We start from the raw sequence: 17642 nt of genomic DNA, 5'->3' as shown, positions 1-17642 counted from the left end.
CCAATGGTTAAATGTTCTACCCGTTATGGTTCAAGCATGCTCAATCAAATTCAGTCCACTGCTAAAAACCACTCTGAACTTCTTTTCTAAGGCCCTCGTGCCATTTGCCACAACTTTTCAGCCTCTGGACACACAAATGGAGCATAGTTCAATAGATTCAATACCCATTTCCACAGGCATTACACATAAGATTCCCCTGTCCTGTCCTATCCTACTGAATGCCACTTCATTCGCTAAAAGGGTCTATTTTTGGACATTTTCAGTTTTATCTTTCTCCAAACAGACCTCCATGTCTTGCGACTAGAAATTTCTTCTGCAGAGTTCTACACCCCACCTTATTTTATCTGATCTTTCTCAAATGAAACCACCTTTTCTACCCAAAGTTAGCTTCGGTAACCAAGAAAATGAAAGTTATTGACCTTATTTTGAACTTAGGTAAATATGCTTGGGGAATTTGAATGGCTGTTGAATAATGCCGCTCAAAAACCAGAACTTTTCAAAATGGAATTATGAGATTGACCATAAGATGGGAAAAAAAAATGATTAAATGTATCATTTAGCTTACTCTGACAATTCGTTTTCATAGCCCAAGAACGCAGATATCATGTAACTCAAAATCTACTTCGACAGATATGCTAACTGAAACACTCCAATTGACAACTATTGAAGAATTTATTTCAATTTAAGAATAGAAAACCCCATGTTTTATAGCTCTCATACACATAGGAAAGTCACATAGATACATCTTGCAAGCCAGCGAGTAGTTAGCTGCTGCTGTTAGGTTACTTCTTGCAGGTTATTGAAAGATGCCTAGCAACCTTAAATAGTTTATAAATTACAGTCTCAAAACCACTCTTACCTTTTATAGTTGGATGCTATAAACAGTCTGGTAGTAGGAGAACTAGTCACAATGATACAACAATGGTAATTGATTGCAACAGGATAAAATAAAGAATGTGCTGCTGTGAAGGGTAATACTGCTTGATCGACTAGTTGAGGCGAAAGCATCTTAAATTAGCAGAATGCCAGGATCAGTTAGGATGAATGCTGATCATATACCGAGATGTTGCTCGAACAGTGGTTGAACTGGTTTCAAAGATGATAGAGTTGCCACGGACTTGAACTGTCATGAAAGGAGCAGTCTCGTCAGAATAAGGCAAAGCCCAAACCACAACCAATGTGTCTATCTTTAACAATGTAAAAATTTGTTATAAAAGTTGCAATATGGGAGAATATATTGCTTTACTTATTAGTTTTTTGTCCGTTCTCTCTCTCACACACACACAGAGAATAGAAAGGGGAAAAATAAAAGGGAAAAAAAAACTAGGAAAAGGAAAAAGGAATGGAAGAAGTAAATAAAAAAAAAAAAAAAAATTGGCTTGTAAACCGTTACCTTTGTCTGCCTGTACTTTTCACGTATGGCATTAAGGGGGCAACCACTTTTATTTAGTTGTAAATCTTGCAATGCAAGAACTGTTGTTTTCAGCTCCTGCACCTTATAACTAGTATAATATTCCAGAGTTGGATTCTGCAAAGAGTTTTAGGAGTTATTTTTTTTATTTTTTCCATTCAGTTCAGCTAACAAAAGGAAATAAAATGGTTCAAGATAAGAATGCGGACCCATGGGTGGTCTGACTGATCAAGTGTCCATCTGGCCAAAAATACAGCAGATGCAGCAGTAAGTGATGGAAGAAGCTTCACGAAACTGTACTCAAGAAGAGTTAGTTCTGCTAAATAATTTGCTAAAAACTCCAGTTCGACAGAAGGAACCTACAATGAGCAAGTCAGAAGTTAGAGGCTTATCTTGCAAATAAAAACATGCCAAAAGCAGATTTCCTGTCCTTCTTTACCTCATAAGAAGCTTGTGCTGCTTGGATGAACCTCCTAAAAATTTCAAAAAAGTAAAGACCAAAAAGCATTAGGCTAAACGATAGTTTTATATGACTTACAAAGTAGATATGCCACTGTACCTAAGGAACTTCTTCGTGGTAGGAAGCGACAACTGAAACCCCAAAAAGTTCAAAACTCTGCTTTCCATCTTTACCACCTGCCAAAGACACCGCCTATGAGCCTCCATAGATCAAGTTATACAATAATCAACAATTTATTTGAGAAGATTTTGCGCTTGAACAGCTGCAGTGTTCACTTCCCATTGACTAATGATATCAGAAACTGAATTCAGAATTTAGAGGAACAAGCAGGAGAACAGGATGAAGCTTTTTAAAAGGTCTTGCTTCATGACATGATCAGAGGCGCTATCCACAGTTCAGCTCATCAAGGTGGTACAGAATTTCAAATAGTTAATCAGACGATACTTACAAAGACACCACACTGGAAAAGCAAAAAAATATCATGACGAACAAGGCAGTCAAGAAGGTTAGCTCCTTACTATTAACATCGAGGATAATATTCAGCATCATTCTTGTATAGGCTGCTTAGGATTAACCGTATGAAAATAGAATTGTAGTCAAAATAGTGAAGTCTGACTATGACTTCATTGGCTGACCAAGTAATGACTGCCAAAAGATTCATAGCACTTTGTAACTTAAGGGAACTGGTAAAATGAAAGTGTATCTGATTAAAGTAGCTAGGATATAGGACATTCTTGTCATGCAAAAAAGCTCATGTGCTTTGTGAATTGAGATCAGCAGTTAAGAAACTTGAAGAATCACACAAAACAAACTCAAAATATTTTCATCTATCACGTTTTCCCACAATTAGTGCCTTGGGTACTTGATCATGGCATCTCTCTTTCTAAGTTTCCACTTGATTAAATGTACATCAGGACTCATAGGAAAGTAAAAGCATACCTCATCTTTTCCATAGGTGTTGTCTGTGATGAAGCAAAACTCTTCCACACGAGGAGCACAAATTTCTTCATACTTCCTACATATCATGCACCCCAAGATCTCAGTGCTATGTAAAGATAGAATTAGGAAATTGCTAGTAACTTAGCGCATTCTCTTGCTGTCCATTTGAAGAATAATATATAGAAAGTAAAACCAAAGTGGAATATCATAATGTAGTTCTTTGTTAATTAGAGAAAAATACTGTTCCTGATTCATGGCTAGTAATCGATATTATGGCTACGTTACAAAGTATTTCTAGCAAACAGAACTATGAAAAAGAAAGAGACGTTAGAATTTACGAAGCAATTAGCATGCAGGTAACTCCAAGCAGTTGCAGCTTTTGTTTCTCAATGTAATTTCCACTGAGAAAACGATCAATGAGATTTACAGTCAGGTAAAGGGTGTCCGGAACAAGCCTGTACTCTTCAGAAACCTACAACAGAGAAGAAATTGTTTGGCCAATTTATTTACATGATGCTTCTGAAAGTACGAGCTTAATATCCAAGAATACTACATAAACCCTGTTCATTAAAAGTAAACTGATAAAGGTTTTAGGAAAGAGAAAGCAAGAGGATCATAATGAAAAGCATGTGCATGTACTCATTGGAAAAAATCAATGCAAACATACGTTTTTAATCAGCAAAGAACACAATGCTGTGGATATTTGCCTAGTACAATAAGAAAATTCTTGAATTCCAATGGAGAAAAGGCAGCAGGATAGCCCACGGTGAATTATGCATTTTACTTGGAATTCCAACCTAGATATAAATTTAGAATGGTGGTAAGCACACTTGAGCAAAAAATTGTTAATTCTATCAGCATTAGATGATCCAGCATCAATTCCAAAAGCTTGTAGGGATGACATGCAATTAGACTTAGATGTAGACTGCCAGATGCTTACTGAAAATGAGAGAAAACTATCACATTACTATGAGAACAAAGTTAATAAAAGATCAAGAAAAAACAAATAGTTGTCACTACCAAAGCTTAGATGATTTAAGAAAGCTTAGATAAGGGATGCTATCTTGAGAGAATTCAATAGTTTAGAGTTAACTAACCTCCACAAGCCAATCAATCAGAATACCACGCATACCCTGCGTAATATCTCTCTGCAACTTTTCCATGTAAACAACTGAAGGCCTCCGGCCAAGCTGTGGATATAAAAGTAACTATTAGAGTACACTGCTCCAAGAGCTGTCAATTTGTGATAAGAAGAGAGAGAGATATAGGACAAGATAGGGGAGATCTTGCATACTAGCTCTAGCCAAAGAATGACAGGATCTTATGACTGCTTCAGATGGTGAACAGTACCTCTAAACAATGAACTTTCCTAAAAGATGTTGGAGTCCTATTTCCCATTTTACATAGGAAAGCAAACCAGTTTTAGAACTTTCCTTAACAACTACTCCCAATAGTTGCCTAATGTAATAACTAAAATGAATCAATGGCACAATTGCCTAATATAATAAATTATCCAGGAATCACCGTGGACGGGACCAGAACTACTTCTAGCTTGCAAGTGATCGCTTAGCTTCTTTCAAAGACACAATGCTTGTCCAACCAGCTTATGGCTCCGTGTTCAGAGAGGAGAAATTATTAGTGAGAGAGAGGGAGAGAGACCCATTTTTTTATTAATAAATCCTTGCGTGATTTAACTGGAGAATTAGGTTCTGAAGGAATTGAATAGGATGATAATGGAATCAGATATCATTTTGGCTTCGGCTAATAACTGCAAAAGGAATTAAAGGATCATGGCTAGCAAACCATAAGACAGACCTCCATAGCAGTCATAATTCTGTAAATGTCAGGTGCGTAGAGGCTGCACATCAGGGGATCTTTATGTTTTGCATCAATATCAGTAATTCCTTGATCATCTGAACCTTCATGTTTCAGGCCAGGCTCAATTTTTTCTGCATGAAACAGCTAAAAAGGGTTAGTACAATTCAGGCATATCCTTCCTTTGCAACAATTCAATGAACTTCTCTTATTCTCTTCAGAATGCACTTTGGAATTCGACATGTCAAGCCAATTCATCAGTTCATCTTACATATTTTATCATTATACATAATAACACAGAGTGGGAAAGTTCCCTCTTTTAGTCTTTTGCATAGATGTGGTATCATACTGATATATATCATCTAACCTCTCTTTGGCTGATTCTGGGGCTCATCATCCTTGCTGTGGTTCTGCTTTATAGGTGCAAGATTTGCTACAAGACAGCCTCTTATGCCGATGGCTTCATTTGATTTAATACCCATGCACACTCTGATATTTTCTGACAGGTTAATTTTTTCCTCTGCCTTTATTTTCATTTCGCAAGTTAAGTTCTCAATCTTCTCCTCTTTATTCTCAGGTTTTTCTCCACGAGCAGCAGGTACCACCTTTGCATTTCTCTTGATAGAGTGCTTTTTCTCCTGCTTAGCAGGTTGTTCAACAACACAGTCGTTCAAAGTTTGAAAGCACTGACAATCTAAGCATAGATGGCTCAGAAAAGCATTATTTAGCTATCTTCTGATATGCATATTAGCTTAGGAAAATGAACTTTAGATAGATTAACAGAAACATATATTACATAAAACATATATTGCATATTACCTGTAGCTTGGGTGAACTGATGCACCTTCTGTAAGAATTTTTGCAGATTATATTAGTTACATCATTAAGTACAGCCCTTTTCTTATGCTGATGACAAGCAGCAGCAGTAGTAACAGGTTTGTTTTCATCAGGTGCAGTTCTTTTGAAGTTTGGACGAAGGACTCGTTTATCATTAGGTTTGGAAGAAGGGTAAAGTGGCGGCAGTCCTCCAGACTGGCCCAAGGCCTTAGCCCGTGCACGAGTAATGCGCATTGCTGGCTCTTCAAAATTTGAACGCTTATTTTCCTGACTCATATTTGCACGCCTTATAAAGTGGTGCAAAGCATCAATGATGAATACCTTCTCTCAGACCTGCATTTTACACCCAAAGAAATGTTACGGATTCTTAAATATGCCATGCATTGTGTACAGAGCATAAAAATGATGGTACATCATAGCAGAAATAGTTCTTGAAAATAAGATTCTGACTTTGAAGAGACCTGCAATCCTTTTAAAATAAATTATTTCCCCAGCTCTTTTACCACTATCCGAAAAACAAACTATAACTGTAGGAGTTCATATTTTAGTCAAAAAACTGACCTGCATTGTCTCCAGATACAAATTTAAAAGATCCAAATATCTGAGCTTCAGTTCTCATACTCTTGTCCCAGAAATTAGCAATCCTGCAGCAAACTTTTCGTCAAGCAGCTTTATAATCCTGGAAAATTAACTCTACAGCATTTCCTTTTGAAGATGCAGCTCTTTTATTTATTATTTTTTCTTTAGGTTTCTTCTGTTCTTCATAGCCACTGAATCCAAAATTTAGAAGTTTACCAGGAAAGCAAATAAAAGATGCAGAGCAGGAAATAATTTACTGAAACCAAACAAAATAAATTAATCCCCTTCTTTTCCAATTCGGACGAACGTTCAAATACTAAGCAACAATCAAACGTACCCTGATCCGGCAGCTGTAAGAACTCCCGGATGAAATCACTTTCTCCAGACTAGATTTTAAATTTAGAATTTAAACTCCTTTAAAAATAGCATTCAGCATCCATAAAACAAATGACCAAGACAAAATGTGCCACAATCTTCTAATAACAAACACATTTCAAGAAGCCGACCTTTTATATCATCAAAATTTTGAAATAGAAAAGGCAAAAAGGATCCATAAAACGATTCCAGAATTACAGATCTACGCATTGTAACACAATGCCAGTCCAAATTCAAAACTGAGCTCCGAAAATTCAACTAAAAATCACATTAAACTCAGAAAAAAATTCCAAACACTATCACAATAGTAAAAATGAGAAACTCGGACGCGCAAACAACAGATAATCAATCTCCATCTATACATTAATAAAAGCGATCAGATCAAAACAAAAAAAAAAAGAAAAGAAATTTCCAGAAATCCGGGGAAAAACTGAGATATAAGCTGAGCTTAATTACTTCGCATTTGAATTCGAACAGCTCAGAGATGATTCGCCGGCCGAGAGTTGTCTCTATCTCGAAACCACAGCAGCTAGGGTTTGGAAGTCGCCGATGAATCACTCAACTCAGCAGACTCAGTAATGGCAGTAGAGTGAGGGAGTGAGTGTGTGTTGTGTGTGAAAAAATATGTCTCTCTTTAAGGTGACGTATATATATAGAGATAGACTATATATTTTATTTAGAGATAAAGTGAGGAGAGCGGGATGATGGAATGGTTCAAACTTGTTATCAAAAGCCACTCCTGATTTTGCCACTTCCAGATGTAGGAATGGGTGGACGTGGAGTGAAATTACCATTTTGTCCTCCTGCTATTCGAACATGTGACTTTTTTTTTTTTTTTTTTTTTTTTTTGGGTTTTCACATGTTAGCCTAGTGTTTTTATTTGAGTTTGGGATGGACATTGATTGTGTTCCATTTATGATTTTGCTTCTAGAATATGATGATTATATATGGCAAGGTATTTTGTTCACAATTGTGTTTTAATTCTTGATGATTAACTGAAAATGAAAAACAAAGACAATAATAAGTTGAAAGTCAAAATGATTAAACGCATAATATACTTGTATTTATTGTACCTCTGGAACACGATATAAAATAGAAGAGTGACAAGAAAGGATGAAAATTTCTTTAGTTTGTCATGGGGTTATGATGTGTTGCAGTAATTTTAGTACTATATATATAAATATATATATATATATATTGTTGGTGAATATAATATATCATACAAAAAATGGAGTTTGGGTTGTCTCTCTCTCTTTTTTTTTGTTGGTTTTTTGAATTTGCAAGCAAAAAGAATGGAGAATCTTTGATTTCATCCAAGTTTTAAGCTAAGATTGGGTAAGAATTGATCTATAGTCTAGGTGCATGTAGGGTAGATTAAATGTATATGAGTGGCTTTGCCTATGTTTGTGGGATTGATGATATGGTTGTGGAATTAACATTTGCAGATTACCTTAGGAATTGTCTCAATCATCTATGGTTGAGCAAGTTCTATTAAAAAACAGAAATTGCAAAAAGATCATTGAATATAATAGATCACAGGTAAATGGCTGCATTCATGGAACCATTATAGGTTAGATGAAGATCATATGTGTCTAATTCCTCTCCTAAGAACCTTTTTCCTTTTCTTCTACTTTAGGATTTTTTTCATTTTGCATTAGTGGATTATATACTTGGTAAAGAAATGAACAACAAGATATTAGCTGCAATCCTTTTTTTTCTAATTTTAATACGAAATACTATGAAATTTCATATACAAACAATTGATTGCTCATTATTGTTGAAACGTTTATATACGAATTGTATATGTCATCCAAGTATCTAGTTATTCTACAAACAAAAAGACTAAACGCGGTCAAAATTATATTGCTACATATTCAAAAATTTTCTCATATTTTTATATACACGTGCCAATCTACATTTAGTTGTTTATGCATTTTATGTTTATGGTCTATACTGGTTTTTTTATACATGTTACTGCATTTATGGTGGGACGAAACTAGTCTGTGTCAAGACTATGCGATTCCTTGTCTAAAATTTTAAGTGAAAATGTGACAATTAGCTTACCTTTCTTTCTTTTTTTTTCGATGTGATAGCTTCCTACACTAAGGGGAGGGAGAGGATCTGAAGAGATCCTAGGGTAATTGGGAGGGAACTGAATCACCACCGGACCAGACGGGTGCACTACTCATCCGTTTGGATTTTTTAAGCAAGGCCACAATTAAATGTGGCAAATTGATGGGAGGCAAAGTTTGAACCCTTGCCTTCCACCTCACCAAGTCTTAATGCATTGGTGGTGGCCACCAGGCCAAAGGCTAGTGGTTAACAATTAGCTTACCTTTCTTGCCGAGAAGGTTTTGATCTATTGGCTAAATTTGAAACCTCAGAAATTAGAGATCCCTTTGTTCTCTTCTTGCTTATTAAATCTCACTCCTGCCCTGTGAGAAAATAAAATTAAAAAAAAGCATAACCTTCATTCTAAGAAAAGGTGACTGTTACTCATTTATTTAGACCGAATAAATGGAGGATCCACCTCCACACATAAATGAAGGATATGATCCAAGTCCACAATTTCTACATACAATTCAAACATAAAACAATTTTAGCTCGAGTTCATAAAAGGAAAAAATTGGGTTTTTTTTTTTTTACCTAAACTAGTAATCTAGTGTGTAGATAAATAACAATTTATAAAAGTAAATGGAGAGAACATAGATGTATTATGTTGCAAGATGATTGGGTAAAAGTCGGTAATTAAGCATACAATTCTTTATGTAACACGTTTTTTTTTACAGATCGTTTACCAATACAACCCTCTTATGAACAAATCTTTTGTAAGAAACTAACCTGCTCTTGTCAACTGAACTAACTTCAATTGGCATAATTCTTTATGTATAAGATTTAAGAAATTTCCATGCACTATATAAGAGGGTACTAAGGAAGGAGACTGGAAGGATTAATAAGCAGACCCGTGCCACAGGTTCAAAACTTTCAAATAAATTGTTTCATTTTTTCTTTTTCCTTTTTTTCAAGAATAAAAAGTCAACCATGTCTCCGCCCACCACCAGGCTCCGCTTGGTTTCTAGCTTCTGTGCGTGGCCCAGCTACTGAGCTTCTGCAGCTTCTCGAACATATAATACATTTCTTTTTTTTATCACTATTAAAGTGATGTATTTATCCATCTATTTTACTTGCAAATTGATATATTTACGTCTATTGCAAAATTAAGATGCTCTTTTTTTTTCTTTTTAATCTTAAACTTCCATGCAACTCACAGTGCTACTTGAAACTGTTATCAAAATGCTACGAGATGATTTTTATAGGATCAAAAAAAGCTAAATTGGGCAATCCATGATTAAAAAAAAGAAGAGGCGTTAACATTTTATTGGATTACGAATTTAATGGTGTTATCTTAGAAGAAGGGTCTTTTTAAAATAGGAGAATCATTTTTATAACTCCTATTTTTTATAGCCATCGCTAATCCACAATTGGTTGGATAATTAACTAAAGTATTGTAAGATTATAAGAGCTTGTTTGGATTACATTTTTTTTTGAGAATTTTTGGGGTAAAATTAGTTTAATGCTTTTTCAGAATGTGATGTATATAAAGTAGTAAGGTGATTGAAAATTGTGTAGAACGAATATTTTTGAAAAACTTAAAAACTTTTCTCCAAAAATTTACTTTCCAAAGAAGGCCTAAAATTTTGAATTGAAAAAAAATAAAAAAGATCTATTATTCCGGGTTTCTTAACCTTGGTTGAAGATAACCTTTTTTTTTTTTTCCGACAAACCCCGTAGACAGAGAAGAATGCTAGCCCTTTATTTATTCAAAAATCAATAAAAGAAAAAGAGCCCGCGCTGGATTGTTCGGATGGTGGAGGCGGGTAGTTACTCCAAGTCTTCTTGAGTTCGATTTCAATCCGCAACCCAGTTGTTGACCTCCTGGGCAACGGTCGGGCCCGCTCTGCCTGGGTGCTGTGGATTAGTTGGTGGTTCCGGATACCCACAAAATGTTGACAAAAAAAATAATAAAAATAAAATAAAAGAAAAAGAGAAGGATGCCGCAAAATCATCCATCTGTACAATGCGCCAAAAAGCTGCTGAGGAGGAGCGGTTGACGATAACCTCGTTGACAGCTTAGCAAGCAAGGTTAAATGCACTTAAATCCCAAAAATATATCACGTCACTTGTCTAATCGAAACCAATTAGGGTCCAGATTAAAGTGCAGTAAGAAAATAGGTTTATCAACTTTACTTTCAATTAGTTGGTTCATGTCTGAGGTTACTAAAGCAACTTTTAAAATTGGTGTATTTGAATCCGTATAAAATTGGCGACCAGATCAGATTTACCAATTTGTGTATTTGAATCCATCCAAATAGTTTTACATTCATGGATTTTATTAAAGCAAAGATGGCTTTTTTTTCTTTTATTTGTTGGGACAGAAAATATCATTTTACTCAGTAAATCTGCACTAACGACAGAAAATACAACAAACAAACATGACATGAATACATATAGATCTGAAATCAATAGATACAACAGATCCAAGAAATCAATACAAATAAAGATACAACAGATCTAAGAAATCAGTACAAATAAAGTTCGATCGGATAAATTATTGTAGCCTAGTACAAAAGCAAAGATGGCATCTAACTACCTCTATTGCTATTCCTGTCATTTGAACTTTGGTAATGGCGGGACTATTTCAAAAAAACCGAATGAAACTTGTTTAGTCAATGGTTCTTTTCACTAACAATTATGCTTCCAAATTCAAACTTATCCTACACCAACCTCAGATGGATGTCTGGCATTGAAGGAAAAGTAGATTAAACAAAATTATAACCATTTGGTATGTTCAAGACAGGAGACACGTGCCCCTAGATCTGTAAAATTATCCTAGAATTAAATGCGTCTTCTTTAAGTTAATAAACAAAAGGCCATAAATTGCTGCCTTAGCTAATTATTTATTGACATTAGTTTTCTTTTTTCATTTTCTTTTGTGGTCAATAATTAAAACAATTTATTGCCCAGCATCCGTTTGGTGGGAAGTTAATTAAAAAAGAAAAATTGCAAAATTCAATGAAGAGAGAGATGAACTTTCGACTTTGTTTGGTGTGCTATGAGAAAATCAAACCAAGCAATATTATATTGCTTTTCATAGTGGGTCACAACTCACAAGGGTGCGGTTCCATTTGGTTTTTTGATAAGTTTTTTTTCCCGTTAAGAGCATCATTAGTTGCTACGGTTTTAAAAGTGAACAACGACCTTTTTAGTTTTTAGTACAAATTTATCTTATAAAATAAGTATTCCTGATAAATAAACATACATGTTTTTTACACATTTTCCTCTTTACTTGAAGTTGGGGATATACAAGGTCCGATGAAATCGAGATACACGAATCGAGCAGATTTTGATCTAACGGTTAAAGTTGAGATCCTATTAATTAAAAGCTCTGAATTTTAATTCCTATGTCACATTTTCACTTTGAGATGAAATTTTTTTTTTTAAAAAAAAGAGGATATACATTAGATAGGCAACATTGACACAACATTCCAAGAGGCTTCAGCATTTAAAACAAACCAAGAAAATGTGTCTATTCGTGTCCAGCATAGGAGCAAAAGTTTGGGTGATTAACCTACATCGGCTTAGTAGCTTAGACTCTTTAGATCAAAAAGGAAAAACAAATTGCCGTGCAAAAAAGACAAAACAAAACAAAAAGAAAAGAATGGGTTTTTTTTCTTGTTTATCGTATAAATGAAAAGGTTCGAACGCGAGAACTCTCACATATATTTCCTCCTTCGAACCTTCAAACTCATCCCTCTCCTCAGAAAAAAAAAAAAAAGGGATTTAAACATAGGATTTGTTCGGATTAAACATATGATATACTTTTTCCTACTTTACAATATCTTGAAATGGTCACCAAACTAATGGAGTATAGTCTACTTTTCGTCACTAAACAACTTAATTCTTTGAAAATTGCCCATCAACTCTTGAAGTTGAGCATTTTGGGCCATTCCATATAATTTTGGGTTTAACTCGAACGAAAACCATGGAATAAACTGCACAAGAATTCATACTATCGGTATAATGGTGAATAGCCTGCTGTTTTAAAAGGTGTGCGAGTAATTTAAAATCCAAAACAGTTTAATAACCAAATTAAATTATTTTAATTAGCTATTTTAAGTAATTTACCTAATATTTTTAAGTGTTCGTCCCGGTTACGATTTTGTTGCTTGCAAATTCATCTCTGAGTTGTTAACAATTTTCTATGCCCCTCCTCCTGCTTCAGCATTCCATAAAAGTCAAAAAAGCTACGATAGTTGAAGAATGAAGACATTATATTAATTAATATTATTGGTTAGGTACCCAGTCAATCAACAATAATAACTTTGAGTTTATTAAGGTGAAAAATGATAACAAATCCATAATGATGATACTTATTTGTAGTATCTTAAAATTTATTTATCAAAAGGAAAAAAACAATAGTAGTGTTGCTCCTTACCATGACCGAAACTGTAAAACCCAAGACATGAAAATTTCAATATTTATGAAAAATTGTTGTGATGTTAAAATATGAGTTTTAACTTTTAACAACACCGCCAGCCAAGACTCAAAGAATTTTGCCATCTTTTGTCTATCTGAATATAGGCTCATCTCTATCTTTGTTTTTGTTGTTTTGATATTTTTTTTTTTTTTTGGTATTTCCTCCTTGAGCAGTTTGAATTTATTGCTTTTTCAAAGACATGAAAAAGATGCTATAATTACCATAAATCGGAAATTAAAGGTTTTATCATTATATAGCATCTTAAACGTCATTTTTAGAGAAGGCCCGAGGAATTAGAGGTATTGAGTTCTAATCTCTCTGTCTTCTCTCCACTTCTTATATCTTACCAGTTTGCTGCTAGAAATTTTCTTTCTTTTTTTTTTAAACATTTTTTTAGTCAATTAGAGTCTATAGGTAATGCGTGGTCTTGTGATGTACTTTAGAGCTAAATTTGCTATATTTTACAAACTAAAATCCAGTTGATCTTCCTTGAATTCTAAAACCATATTCGTTTTAAGATTTATGAAATGCCTGGACATTATGGGTTTTCTATCAGTACCAATAGTGTAAAAAAAAAAATGTGATTTTTTCTATATTTGAAATTCTTAAAATTTAAAACCCACAAAACACCTCCTATATATATTCCAAGAAAATTACACAAGTTTTTCAGAAAAAAATCTAGTCAAACACACTCAAATTCTCCAGCCAATTATTGCATAGAGTCGATTCTGGGGATCTGAGCCAGGGAGAAAAAAGGATAGATCTGCCGATAAGATTTGCTGCCCCGCTGTCATATCTCGTATGCATGTGCGCGTGCTTCGTGTAAATTTTGGGGGCTCAACATAGTTGTGTTTGTGGTATGCTAATTTAAGTACTCATGTCTCATATTTAGATTACATTGGTTCCAATTTTTTTTTTTTTTTGAAAGACGATAACTGTTGTATAACTTAATCTATCCTATATTAGGGAGAGGGGACGGATCTAAGGAGGCTCAGGAGTAATTCGGAGAGGACTGAACCACCACCGGACCATACATTGGCTCCGATTGTCTGGGCATATTTTTTTTTGAAGACATGTTTCCTAGAAAAATTAAATACTTCCTCCGTCCTACTATAATAGTTTTAATTTTTTTTTCACTCAATTTAGATAAAAGTAGTTAATATTGTTGAAAAAGTAAATATAGTCTAATGTTTTTCTAAAGTACCTTTATATTAATATTTTGAGTATCACTAATTACTATACTTTTACATTAATTATAACAATAATAATAATAATAATGATATATTGCACCATTCAAGATATATATGAAAACAATTATTAGTGAAAAAATTGACTATATTAAATAAGACAAATTATATTTATTGATAATGAAGTATATTAAATAAGCGAAATTTTAGAGAAGTTAAAAGTTAAAAATATTCTTCACTTGAAAGGTTTATTATGATTTGGAACGGATGAAAAAGAAAAACAAAATTATCAAAATGGAACGGAGGAAGTATGGTTTTCATTTACCTTTTTTTTTTTATTTCATCTATGTATTTAGGAACAAATGTGCTATACGAAATATTTTATGGTAAAAAAATCCAAAAAAACGACCACCATATTGTTCAAAAAAAAAAAAAAAGGAAACCAGAATCCAACTTGGAGAACATATCAAGTCCCACAATTTTCATTGAGGCCCAAATTCCTCCTCCGCATCTATGGCTCCAGTTTGGTGAACTGGTGATTGCCAATTGCCACCGTGATTTGACTGGTGTTTAAAATTTATGTTAGTACACTTCTATCTTATTCATACTGATTATAAAAAAAAAAAAACCTATATTCATACTGTGGTATAATAGAATGGTAGAGTGCGAATACCTTTTGGATGGAGACTTTACAATCATATGGTTGTAAATATAGGATTTGAATGTTTGAAAGGGAGAATGTAAGATGAGTATTTACAATTTTCTTTTTTACCCTTTTCATTCCCGACGGTTAGGCATAAGAATCAAACTCTAAGGGGGCGTTTGGTTCGCAGCTTGGAATCGGATTCGGATTTGGAATCGGATATCCTGGGTTTGGAATGAGACCTTTCATTCCAATACATCTGTTTGGTTCAAGTATCTGAAATGGGTATCATTACTATACTTGATGTTTGGTTCGTTGGTTCTTTCGGAATGGAATCTAATAAATTTCCAATTTTAACCTTACCTGTAAAATTGACAATAAACCTTGTCTTAGAGTTTCAAAAGAAAAATTACATAAATCTTATTAATAATCTTGTCATATGTTGGGGAGAGTTATGCAGGTTTTTGTATTTTTAAGGGTAAACAACAAAAAATCCCCCTGTGGTTAAGCAATCATACATAAAAACCCCATGTGGTTTCATATCATACCAGTCGATACCCCGTGGTTTGAATTAACCTGAAAAGTGGACGAAAATCGTCAAAACAGACGGAGCTGAGTGAATAGACGAAAATAAGGGGGAAACCCGCAAGCGGGTTTCAGGCAGGCTATTTAACAAATTACTTAAAAAAAAAAAAATTTTACATGCAAGCTGCGTTGAGTTGCACATGCCCATCGGAGGGCCCTAGGATGCCCAGCAAACCTCCCCTCTCATCCTCACCCTTCAGGTGAGGGTTTGAGAGTATGTGTTTGATATAAATAGAACAGAAACGCAGCTTTTAGTCATTTTACATAAGGGGGAAACCCGCAAGCGGGTTTCAGGCTATTTAACAAATTTATAATATTCCACGGTCTGCACTTCTAATCTTGCACCAATATGAAGTAGGTGGGTTTCAAGTGATAACTCAACTCACAAAATCAATGGTTTGAGTAACGCCTAAATTCCAATTCGATTTGCGAGTGGGGAACCTTTGGTGATATGATGCAGATCCGTACTTCATCCTATTGATACAAATCTGATGCTTATTGGTTTTGGATTCTTTTGCATTTTTTGGGTTGCATTTGAGATCAGCATTCAAGAAGATGATGGAATAAACTATGATTTTCATTTTGACCCCACAAAGTCAATAGCGGAAGACAAAACAAAAAAGAGCCAGAACCCACAAAAAAGAAGCACTAAAGCTCAAGAATCATGAAGATCTGCTAACTGCTAATATCAGAAGAGAAAACAAAATAAGAAAAGTGTGCAGATTTGCCGGACCGTACAGAAAGCATAGTACGTACTGCTCCCAAGAGCAAAAAATCTAAAGAAACTAGAGATACAAACCTTTTAAGGAGCAATCTACAAGGGAAATGGAAGATTGAGAATCAGCAGAAGAAGATCCACTATTGCACAAATTATTCTTGTTTATGGACTTGGAGAATAGAGAACTTGGAACAAGAAAACAAACAGAAGAAAACTTGCGTACCTCTCTAGTAGCACAGATGTGGTTTTCATTCGTTTTTTTTCTTCTTCCCACGGCAAAAGCTCCAGCTTGTCGTGTTTTTAAGGGGTAATTAGGGCAGAGAATTGGGGGGAGAAAGGCGACGGAAATAATGAAAAAGAGAGGAAGAAGAGGGACCGGGAATAAGATTTGGGTTTTGGACAAAACCCACGAACTTAGTCAGGAATGGAGAAATGACATATTTTTAGATATCATTCCAATATTTCAATTCCAATACCAGTAAACCAAACATGAGTTATGGGGTTTATTCCATAACCCCATTCCGATACCCTCTTACCAAACGCCCCCTAAATCTGATAGCGAGGAAGATCTTAAAAGTTAGGCCTTGCTTGGATTGCTGTTTTCCGTAGAAAAATTTCGTCATTTTCCGTGAACACATTTTCCTATTACCTTTTTTCCTCACATACATCAAATCGCTATAGTAATTTTTCCATGAAAAATGACGGAAAATGCAATCCAAACGGGACTTAGTCTCCCCTTGGTCACTGGATTCTTCACATGAACTTGTATTCTCCCCTCTCCCTAGTTTTTTTTTTTTAATTTTTTTTAAATATATTTTTTTGGTAGAGGATAGTTGAGATTCAAAAAGTAACGGAAGAGGGAGGAGAGATTTAAGCCCAGTCCCTAGTTTATCCTTAACGACTTTTGTTGTGTTTTGTGTTTTGTTTTTCTTTTTTTAAATTGATTATTTAAAATCTGTTAAAGAAATTGAAAATACGTTGTGTTGTTAATGTATTGAATTCTTGATTCAACTCAGTGTAGATTGTCGAGGTCAAGCTCACTGCCACCCTCAACATGGCGAATTGTTGAGAATTCCTCCATTTGTAGGCCATGATTTGGCCCCCTCTCTTGAGAACAAAGGTAGAGAAATAGAAAAATGTAATATCTGCTCATTTTTATGGTTAGAGAATAGTCCACGACTCCATCCTAATTTAATTTTACCGGACAAGAAAGTTGCGCTGACCAATATATACATATTACATTATTTTAAATCATTCAATTTTTTGATTAATTTATGTTTTCACTTATTCTCTGACTCACTAATCCCATTTCTTAATTGTTTTGACCTTATTATTGTCGGCTAGCGCCCAAAGCTAGTGAATTTTACAAATTTGACTTTGTGAATGTGACAGAGTCTCGAGTGTTTGTTGGCTATCGGCTATTGGCTATTGGCTATTGCCCGGTTTCTTCTTCTTCTTCTTCTTTTTTGGGACATCATATAACCTTTTTACTCCAATTATGCTTCATTTTTTAGTACATTATTATCTTTTTAGTGTATATTTCACATCGTTTTTA

General features: G+C 34.5%; 1 protein-coding gene across 1 annotated transcript; it reads right to left on the bottom strand.

Moving 5' to 3' along the window:
* Positions 1 to 697: 697 nt before the first annotated feature.
* Positions 698 to 7033, bottom strand: LOC113779921 (cyclin-A2-2-like). Its single transcript, XM_027325707.1, has 13 exons — positions 6873 to 7033; positions 6024 to 6106; positions 5445 to 5795; positions 4993 to 5263; positions 4626 to 4759; positions 3908 to 4000; positions 3149 to 3282; positions 2811 to 2886; positions 1971 to 2047; positions 1851 to 1884; positions 1621 to 1770; positions 1394 to 1528; positions 698 to 1123 (listed from the first exon to the last, which is right to left on the bottom strand). The coding sequence occupies exons 3-13, from the start codon at positions 5736 to 5738 to the stop codon at positions 1052 to 1054; spliced, it is 1470 nt and encodes a 489-aa protein (XP_027181508.1). The 5' UTR covers positions 5739 to 5795; positions 6024 to 6106; positions 6873 to 7033; the 3' UTR covers positions 698 to 1051.
* Positions 7034 to 17642: the final 10609 nt, after the last annotated feature.

The sequence above is a fragment of the Coffea eugenioides genome, chromosome 8, assembly GCF_003713205.1.
Source record: "Coffea eugenioides isolate CCC68of chromosome 8, Ceug_1.0, whole genome shotgun sequence".
NCBI classification, from domain to species: Eukaryota; Viridiplantae; Streptophyta; class Magnoliopsida; order Gentianales; family Rubiaceae; genus Coffea; species Coffea eugenioides.
The sequence above is the reverse complement of the archived record's forward strand: the minus strand, read 5'-3'. Positions and strand labels throughout refer to the sequence as shown.